At 44.0% G+C, this 12,202-nt stretch overlaps 1 protein-coding gene across 3 annotated transcripts in view; it reads right to left on the reverse strand.

Moving 5' to 3' along the window:
• NOS3 (nitric oxide synthase 3) overlaps positions 1-12,202 on the reverse strand; it is a 1,079,476-nt gene that overhangs the window by 303,150 nt on the left and 764,124 nt on the right. For all 3 annotated transcript variants that reach the window (XM_086940927.1, XM_086940926.1, XM_086940928.1), the window contains one exon: positions 1,390-1,506. In XM_086940927.1, the coding sequence (XP_086797053.1) occupies positions 1,390-1,506 (117 nt within the window). The remainder of the gene's footprint in view (positions 1-1,389; positions 1,507-12,202) is intronic.

The following is a 12,202-nucleotide window of genomic DNA, read 5'->3' on the forward strand; positions in this document are numbered from 1 at the left end:
TAATTCCCCACCTCTCCAAAAATGGAGAACCTTAAAGTGCAAATATGCAGGTTAGGGTAGGACTGGAATCCAAAGTCAAACTCTGAGCCCCTTAAAGTGCAAGGCTACTAGTTAAGACACTGAGATGCAAAGTCAAACTCTGAGCCCCTTAAAGTGCAAGGCTACTGGTTAAGACACTGAGATACAAAGTTAAACTCTGAGACACTTAAAGTGCAAGGCTACTAGTTAAGACACTGAGATGCAAAGTCAAAATCTGAGACACTTAAAGTGCAAGGCTACTAGTTAAGACACTGAGATGCAAAGTCAAACTCTGAGACCCTTAACGTGCAAATATACAAGGCAGGATAGGACTGGGAACCAAAGACAAATTCTATGGCCCATACAGTGCACGGATACTAGTTAGGACACTGCAATGCACAGTCAAACTTTGAGACCCTTAAAGTGCAAGGATACTAGTTAGGACACTCCGATGCAAAGTCTAACTCTGAGACCCTTAAGGTGCAAATACACAAGGTAGGATAAGACTGGGAACCAAAGTCGAACTCTGAAGCCCCTAAACTCAGAGATCCAAGTAGGTTAGGACTAGAATCCAAAGTCAATCTCTGACAAGCGTAACGTGTAAAAGGTACAAGATAGGTAACAACCCGGAAAGTTGGCTAAATGATGAGAACCTGAAGAATTGATGGCAGCACACTAACCAGAAATGGACAGGCTCATGGGCCATCCGGAGGCATTTTCTACTGGCTTATTCTTCTGAAAAGTTTGATAGAATTGAGAAAAAGCAATTTGCAAGTCAATGCTTTGAGGTGTGACTAATTCAGCCAAGATCCACAAACCTTTCAGATATAAGGCCGATGTTTGACTTGACTTTACTATTCTTTCAGCAGCCCCGGCCTACATAAATTGCTTGTTATTTCCCCATAGGCCAGTCAGAGCTCTGATTCTGACCAATGACTTCAGTCTTCTGAAATCTATCTGACGCTGAGCTGAGGGTCATGGAAGGGTCAATGGGCTGATAAAGGGATGGAATGATAGGTTTAAGAAGGCTCTCTACGCAGCCGGTTTGTATTGGAAACTCTATAAACAAGCAGCTCAAGTGGGGGCAGATCAGGGTGTCTAACATCGGTGCAGTAGGGCTACAACAACCTTAGATGATGATCATTTATTAAGATACATTTACATAAATTAAATCACCACGGAACTCGTATACAGAGGGAGTAGTTTTCCAAAATCTTGCATGAATTCACCCTACAATGACCAGCCCTGGGGTAAACAGCTGGGTGGATTGATTGGGCAAGGTGGCACTGAGATGGACTTTCGGTCCCACTTGGGGGAAATGGCTCTTGAGAGGTAGAATTCAAAAGGTTCTGCAGACTGGGAGTTACCTACCGTAGGGTGCCGAGGGGGCCGGCACTGTCCGTGTTACTGGACTCCTTCCGCTTGTTCTTCCAAGAAGTGACCAGGGGGTCGGTCTGGGACACACTGTTGAAGCGAGTCTTGTAGCTCCTAAAATAGAAACAACAGCAGAGAAAGTGAGAACGAGAGAGCGAGAAAAAGAAAGAGCGAGAAGCACAAACAGCAAGAGATAAGCAAAAGAGAAGCAAAAGATGGAGTGGGAAGGAGAGGGCTGGGAGAGAGACGAGTCAGATGCACGAGGGAGGCAGAGAGAGAAAGAAGGACAAAAGGCAGATGAGAATGAAGGATAAAACGAGAGAGAGCAATTATGTAATTATTGGTAATGCACGTAGTTACAGTATGGGCTTACGAGAACCAGGAAAGAAAACAACTGGTTGGAGAAGGAACAGCCTAGTAAGAACCAGTGCGAATCAGCAGGCACGGAGATACATATAGGGTGGCGCTGACAACTGTCATATGTAAGCAGGGTTATTGTTACTTTGGTAAAAAGCAGAACCCCTCCCACTACCCCCGAAGATGATGGAATGGGTTTATTTATTGTAGAACTCAGCATTCCACAATAGCACAGGAAAGATGCGAACCAAGCCAAATATAATTACATTAAACAGAGGGAGAACAGCAAAGCCCACGAAAGTGGTTCACACAAAAGTATGCCTTCTTTCCCCAATTTATTTTTTTTATTTTTTTTGTTAAGAAATGTAAGGTATAGTCTTGAGCTCAGATTTAGTGCATTCCATAGTCCTGGGAGCGAGCACACAATTTGTAGTAGTTTCTGGTTTGGAGGCTTTTCAAATTTCCAGCATCACAGAGGATTGGTTCCTTCTGTGGAGAGTTCCTCAAGGAAGTAAGGTGCATGAATGGTGCAATGATTTTCAGCATTCCAATAAAAATATCATTTTGCCACTGAAGCACTCCCCAATGACTAAGGGAAATCATGATTTTTCAAGACTTTTTTCACCTCATGGTGGTGCCACACAACTGTTGCCTTGCCTTGTGGGTGTCCAGACCACGTTAAGGTAGCGGATAGATTTGTACGGTCTTAAGGAGGTCATTTTTTTAGCTCTACAACGCTTGCAATTTTGACTTATTCGTACATAATTATCAACCACCAACAGTAAGAGTTTGAATGTCCCTTTGTATGATGGCTGGTTGGAGTCTAAAGCTATTGTCACGTCATTCACTACATGGGTCCTATAAATGTTCAGCAGAGGCGTTTGAAAAACATTGTAAACATAAGAGGCAGTTTATTCAACTCAATTAGTCGAGGGTAAAATATGTTCCTCATGCCGAAGACAAGCCTAGACTAGAGAACGCCACTGAGGCAGACTTATAGTACTTTGGAATACGACATAAGAACGTTTTCATATTGGATAACTGTATTCACTTTAGACTGCAGTGAGATTTCGGCCCTGAGGAAGTCTGTGGCTTACACCACAAAGAGACGAAACACGTGTTGGCGGCTAGGACTTTTGTTTTTGGAAGAATCATAAAGAAATAAAGAAGATAAAGAAGATTTATGGTGAAGAATTGTAGCTAATTACTGTGGAACTTGCTCAGGATATATCCCCTCTTTCGTGTATATCAGTGTAGATCTGTTTACACGTCTGGTAACTTTTGGGTGGCCATTACCTTATCCTTAGAGCAATCAGATATATCAAATGGATTACATCACAACTCTTCGCAATTGATACCCAACCATCCCCCTTTTTTTGAGCTGGAAAACACTTTGTTTCGTGGTTTCCAGCTCATCTTGCCCTGCCACACCGTGATAGTGTCTCCTTAACAGGTGACTATGTGAAGGGAGACTAATATTGTGTGACACACAGTGGCACCATGTAAGTTGGCTGGTCTGGCTGAGGACGTCTAAAGTGACTTTGATCTTTTTTGCAAGGAGGACATTTCATAAAATCATGCTGCCTCGTTGATTTAATTTTGCGATTTTAGTCACAGAGGCATCATAAATTTAAAACATACCTGAATGTAGGCTTTCCTAAAGTTTCATGGAAATACAGGCCCTTGGTCAAAAGTACTGCAAAAATGGGGGACCCCCTCTATAAGTTTTTTAAGGCTAGGGAGAAGAGGGGAAAGGGAAACTACACAGCACTAAATAAACTCCCTCGTAGCCTATCAATTCTTTATAACAGAACATTGTCATCCAAAGTATATCCAACATTTATTCACAACAGTGACACATAGCATTGGAATTTTCCAGTATTTTTATTGTATCATTACTTCATTTCTTTTATCAATTCAATTTTCTTATCTCTTTTTATATATGTGTTTTCTTCATGAAAAACAAATTCCCCCTTTTTTACCTGTCTTTGTCACGACCTGGGTAACAACCAAGACATAACAATCAAGCCAGCGGACAAAGGGGGAGCTGTGGTAATCCAGACAACAACAGCCTATAGAAAGGAATGCTTTAGGCTACTGTCGGATCAACGGAATTATACCATCCTAAACGAAGACCCGACAGAATCCATTAGAATTACCATTGGAGCCATGGTGGAGGAAGCCCTGGCTCATAATTGGTTGTCAAAGAAAGAAGCTGAATTTCTAGCCCAGAAGACACCAGAAACACCGTGTTTCTATTGCATCCCGAAAATTCACAACAGACTGGAAAATCCACCAGGCAGACCCATCGTCTCGGGGATAGGCTCCATCCTTGAGCCCCTGTCAAAATTTTCTGATGCCTTCTTGCGCCCCTTAGTCCAGGGGACGAACACATACCTGAAGGACACAAAAGCAGTCCTCCAGCTTTTACAAGAACTGACTTTTGATCCAGAAAATCAACTACTTCTTAGCCTGGACGTGGAGAGCCTCTACACGAGCCTCCCTCACGATGAAACCTTGGCTATCATAGAAGAGGTTTTATACAGTACCGAATGGAAATACCAAACACCGAGAGGTGTGATAATGGAGTGCATCACACTTGCAATAACAAGAAACTTTTTTGAATATGAAGGGACCCTCTACCTCCAACGCAATGGTACTAGTATGGGCAGCACTTTCGCACCGAGCCTGGCGGGCCTGTATGTCCACCACATGGAGAGCACAAAAATCCTACATACCGACAATCCATACAGACATCACATACACACATGGAGAAGGTACATCGATGATGTGCTTGTGATATGGCATGGGGACCAAGTATCTGTATCTGAGTTTATGGTTTGGTTAAACCAGCAGAACCATTTCTTAAAGTTCACTCATACAGTGTCAAGAGAAACATTGGTGTTCCTGGATCTTAACATCTTCCCAAAAGACGGGAAACTACATACGAATACCCACTTTAAACCACCGGCGAGGAACTGTCTCCTTCGCTATGACAGCTTTCATCCACGGCACTTACGCACCAATTTGCCGTATGGTCAGTTCCTACGCCTGAGACGTAATTGCACACAAATGTAGGACTATAAGGCACAAGCAAAGGATTTAAAAATCAAATTACAGAGAAGACAGTACCCAGAGAAGGTCATCAACAACGTGATGAAAAGGGCGAGAAATAACCATCGAGAGGCACTACTGGAAAACAAACCCCAGAGCAATCAGGCATCAGCCAGACCCATCTGCGTGACTACCTACAGCCCCCAAACCACTGAGGTTTCCAAACTTCTGAATAAACATTGGCGCATCCTGACAAGTGGCAAACTAAACATTGAGAAACCCTTATTTGCCCACAAACGAGGCAAAAATCTCAAGGACATGCTAGTGCACACACGCCCAAAACTGCAACAAATGCCACAACTCCATCCATAAGGACTGGGAGGCCACTACCCATGTGGTAACTGTGCGAGCTGTCACCTGACTCAGAAAAGTAAGAATCTAACTTTTACTAACGGAACGAGGTGGGAACAACGGAAACTAACCAATTGCAACAGCAAAAATGACATTCATATGATAACCTGCCCTTGCAATTTGGAGTATATTGGCATGACAAAAAGACCAGTGAAAACACGAATCGGGGAACATAAGAGCAATATCCGTTGTAAGAAGACGACGACAAAAATGGCCACTCATTTAATTGAGAATGGACATTGTGTGAATGACATCAGGTGGACAGTAGTTGAACAACTCCCATCTGAACAAGGACTCTTTGAGAAAGAGCAGAGATGGGTTTTTAGACTAGGGACTAACACTACAGGTCTAAATGACAATATCCCCTGGGGTCAGTTAACTTAGATGATGCCCTGATGAATGTCCTCTGCAACGCGGCGTAAATACAATTTATGTAAACAGAGTGTCTCATGAAGATTTCCAGACTTTCCCCACATGAGCATCTACCAGACGAACCATAATATGCCCGGGGGTCTGCATCTTTCATTCATCCTTAGAATATATATCCACTCATCCTGGTAATATGTATTCTCTGCCCCTTGGCAAAAGAAAACAAGCAAACAATGAAACGCAGTATTATGAACAAAGTGGGCGTTTTTTCCAACGAAACGCCATGCACATTGTGTCCGTTAGGAGGAAAAACATCATTCGTATTGCCATAACTAACCATCATGAGATATGAGACAAGCGCAGGATAGCGCATGCGCATAACAGGTAACAAAGACACCCATAACAGCGCATGCACAGCAGGACAAAACACACCGCATGGACGCATGCGCGAAGGAAAGACGCGAGAAAACAATGACCGCGAGCAAGGAACCGACAATGACCATATATGGCCATAAGGAAACCACAATCATGCAATTAACTAACTAAAACCGACAATGACCATATATGGCCATAAGGAAACCACAATCATGCAATTAACTAACTAAAACCGACAATGACCATATATGGCCATAAGGAAATCTTAGTCATGCAATTAACTAATTAACTCCAACCCGGGAAAAGGTATAAAACCCCGGTTTCAAAATTCCTTCTGGCATTATCACCGGAGCCACGTAGGGATCGATCAGGAGGTATTTCCTCGTAGAAATCGTGAGTAGAAAGGTCTGATGATTGTGAGCACTGCCACCACCACTCCCGTCCGACCTGCGCCTGACCCAAGACCACCTCTCCTTCAGGAAGAAGCTCAAGACCTGGCTGTTCGAGCAGTAGCAGCACCCCCCCCCCCCAAGCGCCTTGAGACCCTCCGGGTAAGTAGTGCGCTCTATAAATGTCTTTGATTGATTGATTGATTGACCACTACATGAATGTAAGTTAAACCAAGACCTGAATATGCCTTTCTTGCTCAAACAGGTGCTAGTTAGCACACCAGATCTTGACGTTTTTGCTCATGAGGTTTATCTACAACTCCAAAACAGTATGTTGTAAATATGTAATGGCATGAAATTGACCTTTTTTCTCCTCACTTTACAGGGATATAACAATCAATCAATCATAACACTTGTATAGCGCGCTACTCACCCGGAAGGGTCTCAAGGCGCTTTGCCCTTTCCCTCTTTACCAACAATAGTGTTACGACCAGGAAATGATTTGAAAACATCTGATAAAAAATTTCCTCATTAATTGTGTGTGCTCTATGTTGTGTGTCAGTGAGTTGAGTGTGTTTTTTGTAAAATATTTTTATCCCACTATAAGCACTGGAATACAGTTATAGTATGTCACCTGTAACCACTGGACATTTTACCTATGGATATGGAGAGAGAGACCACCAGAAACATTTTTTTTGTCTTCTTTCTTTTACAGGTTGATCAATAGACAACGTCTTTTTTGCTAGGTACATTACTTTTATCTGCACTGTAATTTTTCCTCACTTTTATTAGAAAATTCTGGTATTAGTTAGAGAAACGTGAGTAAGGTGGGGATTTGTGCACCCCGTCCTGAAGAAGGTGCTTCTGGCACCGAAACATGTCGACGCACACAAAAAGGAGGTAACGCACATTGTCAGCGTATTGACCTCCCACCCTCATTTTTAACAGCACCAGCCCAGGGCCTTATTAAATAATTTTTAGTCACCCCACGAGCCAGGTTCTTTTTAACTATCACTATTTCCCAAACCCCACAATACACTCACATTTATTCAAAACACCCCCTCACCAACACCACACATAGTCTAACAAGTGCTCCCACATCTCCGTAGGTCGAAGCACGCCGTACCCCGTAGAGGGGTACGATGACCCCGATGATGAAGCCTGACACCAAGGGGCCTGTTGGTATGTGAGGGGACCTAAAAACATAAAGGTCTTCCTCCCCCACCATACACCGGCAGGGAAGTGCTCTCACTGATGCCTGCCATCTCAACAGCACCTGCGCAGGGTTACACCAACCCACCGGTCGAGAGGGCCAGTGGACCCCGCCCACCGGGAAGCAAGCCATCAGACCCAAAGTAGGAGGACCACCAGGCAACCAACTCAGGCAGAGCAGGTCTCCTCTTAGTCTGGCGCTAGGCTTCCTCGAAGTTCAACCCCTCACCCATTGGTTGCAGCCCATCAAGCACCAACAGGACAAGGATTACATATTCCTAGCCACCCCTCCGAACATCCTAGGATCACAGGGAAATTCTTCGCTGTTCTGGAGGAGGATATCAGTGGAAAGGAAGATAGGTGTCCCAGCCCGAGGTACGACACTGAGGGGGGAGACAGAGGATATAGCTCTCCAAGGTATGCCCGGGCTGCAGAAGAAATCTCAGGGAGTGAGCTTGAGGTTAAAATGCTACCTAGAAGAACAACACGCAGCACAGAGGGAAGGAGGCAGCTCTGGTGGGAGTTAGAGGAGAGGAGAAAGCTAAGGTTAGAGAGAGAAAGAGCTCTCATCTGCAAAGCCCAACAGGAAGAGAGGACAACTGACCCTTCCACGGAGGAAGCCAGAGCTAGGACCTGGGATCCAACTGCGGAGTCAGGAGAGATTACCTTAACCGAAACACCCACTCCACCTGGCTGTTGGCATTGGAGAGGGGCTGACCTAGAGATAAGAAACCAGGAGAGGCTAACTAAAACACAACTAAGATGAAGGAGGAGGCAAATGGTACCTTTGCACATGTACGAGGAGAGTGCCGATGAGGGTGTTCGCCGCTCCCCTTGTAAACGCCCCTCTCAGGCAAATTGACCCCTACAGAGATAGTATTCTGAGAAGACGAGGCCTTTGCGCAACCTTTTTGCCAACTACTGGCCCAAAAGGAAGTGCCAGTATGATAGTCCCTGGCCAGAAGAGGGGTCCTTCGAGCCAGAGGACACGGCTGTTGCTGAAGACTGCATCCAGCACGGGGAGGGGTGAGATCCGCGATGGAGCTACCCCTAAATGCAGGAATGCCTGAGACTATGGGAGCGCTATGTAGGAAAGAATCCGAGGGGGCGCTCCTCGCCAGCATATGTCTGCTACTGCAGAAAAATATGACAGGTACCATTTATGTGCCTTGCACACAGATGGCCAAAGAAAGGCTTAGGAACAAACTGCCCCCATTGGAGGCAGAAAAGTGGATCTCATACTTTGAGAAAAACACAGTGGATATAAACGTAGCTATAGGGGATATCAAACGTCTGCTCAGCAGCCTCATCGGGAGTAGACAGACAGTGTTTTCCTGAGCCAGCATCCCCGCAGTTACACTGATCAACACCAAGCATGACAGACCACATCTGTTTGTTTCAGCATCCTTTAAAAATCCTTTCTTCCAAGTGGTTCATCTTTGCTATCTGTCCCTCTTTTTCGGTTGTTGTTCACTTCCATGGAGCAGCACCCCATTACTTGTAGCCTTCCACTTGTCTGATTTTAGTTACTGCCTCGAGAACTTTTTTTCATTTGGAAAGAGCACTTCAAGGCAAGCATTCGTGGTTTAACTAGCTACAAACCTTTCAGTTAACAGGGTTGTTATTCTTGGTCTTATTTCGTCACATTTCTTGTTCATTTAAAGACCGAGATCAAATTTCTACACGTGGGCCTGTTTCCTTTTGACTATCTTTTGACCATCTGCCCCGGTGTAATTACAGTGTGTGATGCAAGGGTTTTTTTTTCATCGCACCAAACATTTTAAATATATTATAAGTTGTCAAAAAATATTTTGCATCATCTCTCATATGGTGTTGTACTGCATTAGCATTTGGAATTTTTCCCTTGTTCCTGTTCCTTTTTTTAATGCTAAAGATGTTACATGATGTTTTGAAAGTGCACCAACTGGTCACGTGTGTGCTTGCATAAAGGAATGCATGTGCGTACTGTTAGCAGGTTATTGGTTGTATGCATCTCTTCTGAAAATGATTTTAACATCCTAGCAGTGTCTTGCTGCTTTGCTTTTAATTAATGACAGCTCCATCTCCTATGTTTTTCAAAATAAGAAATGTGGTATCCATGAGTTTTTTGTTTCTAGTAACATTTATGATAAATTATTTCAAACATGGCTATATAAAGACTCACCTTCAAATCAACATCACACAGCACCAGTCAAAAGAACATGAAACACTGGCGCACACATGAAAACAGACAAACAAGCACACTCGCTCACAAGCAGCCATCACATGTGTGCACGCACAAACCCACATATATTTCTGTGTCTAAAAGAAGGGAGAGGGGATAGTATGATTCAAATGATGCTAATGCACGTGCTGGGCTTGCTTTATGACTTTTAATAGATTAATGTTCTGCTCAACCTATGATAAACCTTTTTTCAAATAGTTTAATACAGTTTCATGTGAGCAGTTGACATGAGCGCTCTGTGTTTTCATTTGCTGTGAGCTTTTCTGTAAACAAGGCTATAATCCTGGGCCCTTATTTATGAGGCCTTGCGTCAGTTTTGCGCCGCAGGTGCGTCACTTTTTGTGACGCACCAGCGGCGTAAAATATGCGCCTTGTTGCGCCATATTTAAAAAGTGACGCATCTAGGTAGATGAGTCACTTTTTAAACCCCTGCGCCACATTATACTTGCGTCAGGTATAATGTATGCAGAGGGGGCGTTTCCCCGCAAAAAGCCTCGTAATAGTGACGCAGTGAAATCTATGAGATTTCACTGCGTCACTTTTAGGATGCTATTGCGTCAAAATCTTGCGCCTGCCTCACAGCAGGCTTAAGACTGATGCAAGCCCTTTCACATGGGGCTTTCCCCATGTGAAAGGACGCATTGCTGGAGTTGCGTCACTTTTGTGACACACTCCAGCAATGCGTCACTTTTGAGCTTACAGATACGTCAGAAATACTGACGTATCTGTAAGTGCTTGCGACATGATGCGTCATACATTAAATATGACGCATCATTGGTGTCGCAAGGAGTGCGCACTGAGAAGTGACGCATCGCTGCTTTCACGCAGCGATGCGTCATTTCTCATAAATGAGGCCCCTTATTCTTATGTCATCACCTATACTGTTCATGCAAAGACGGAGATTACATTGAATAAGCTGTTTCCCTGAGGGCGCATGTTTCCTTTTGACTATCTTTTCACCACCTGCCTTGGTGAAATTACAGCGTGTGATGCCACGGGTTTTCATTGCACCAAACTTTTTAAATATAAAATTTAAGTTGTTAAAAGTGTTTGGCATCATCTCTCATATTGTGTTGTACTGCATTAGGATTGGCAATTTTTCCCTTGTTCCTGTTCCTTTTTTCAATGTTAAAGGAGTTACATGTTTTGACAATGTACCAACTGGCCATGTGTGCACTTGCCCACATGCACGCCGCAGTGTTAGCAGGTTATAGGTTGTATGCGTCGTTTTTTAAAATGATTTGTTAGCATACTAGCAGTGTAATGCTGCTTTGCTTGTTTTTGATGTTAAACATGTTTTAAAAGTGTACCAACTAGTCACGTGTGTGCTTGACTAAATGCAAATCTGTGTGTACAATTAGCAGGTTATAGGTTCTATGTGTCGCTTCAGAAAATTATTTTAACACCTTAGCACTGGAATGAAATTATATTGTTTTGGGGGTGTTCCATTGGGCGCGCACACTTTTCATGAATTATTCTGCCCTCCCTTCCTGCACCTTTCCGTTCACCACCCTCACCCACCCTCCCGTTCACCACCCCCACCGATTGACAAAGACAAAAGCTCACCCATATGCCAAACCCATTGGCTTCGCCATTGCTTGTTTGTCTTCTTACGTGCTGATCCAACTTGGATCAGCAAGTGAAAAGAGAAAACACACAAAAGTGTTTTTTTGGAAAGCAAGTGGGGGACAGGGTGTGGCAGCAACATTGGGGCAAAGTAGATGGGGGCACAGAAGCAACACATGGCAGAGAGGGCTGTAGCAACACAGAGGATGTGACGAAGGCAAACGCTCGAGAGAGAGCAAGGCGGAGTGCAAAGGACTGGAGAGAAAAGCAAATGGGAGAAAGAGAGAATTTGAAGCTGGGAGGGGGTATAAGCACTCAGGAAATAAAGCAACACGGTGGGGGAGCACATGACAGGCATATCATGGAGGGGTGGGGTAGAAGCACACGGTAGAGAGGGAGCAGCATGGAGATGGGAAGACAAGCACACCAGGGAGACAACTGGAAAACACATGCACTCTCGTAGAGTGCTCACACAAAAAGAAAAAGGTGGCGCCTCAAAAATCGTGCAATGTAAGGACACAGTAATGCATCCCTGCTCCAGGGGATGGGCAACCCAAGAAGCGGAAGTAAAGCCCACAAATGCTAACGAATAAGAAGCAAGCAAATGAGAGTGACAATGTAATCAACCAATGGTAAGTAAATTGTGGGCTCTAAGCCCACTGAACGTTAACAATATGCCTCACTGTCTAGTAAGCAAGACCTAAAAAGGAACACTTTTTCCCCATATATGTGGAGCATGTGAAGTAGAATCTAGAATCCTAGCACCTAATCCAGCACCAGCAGGGTTGCTGTTTCTGAATCACACTTCAGCCTGTACCTCTATTAGATTTTACAAACAGCTTTTCTGTAAACA

This window comes from Lissotriton vulgaris, chromosome 10 (assembly GCF_964263255.1).
Source record: "Lissotriton vulgaris chromosome 10, aLisVul1.2, whole genome shotgun sequence".
In the NCBI taxonomy this organism is placed as follows: domain Eukaryota; kingdom Metazoa; phylum Chordata; class Amphibia; order Caudata; family Salamandridae; genus Lissotriton; species Lissotriton vulgaris.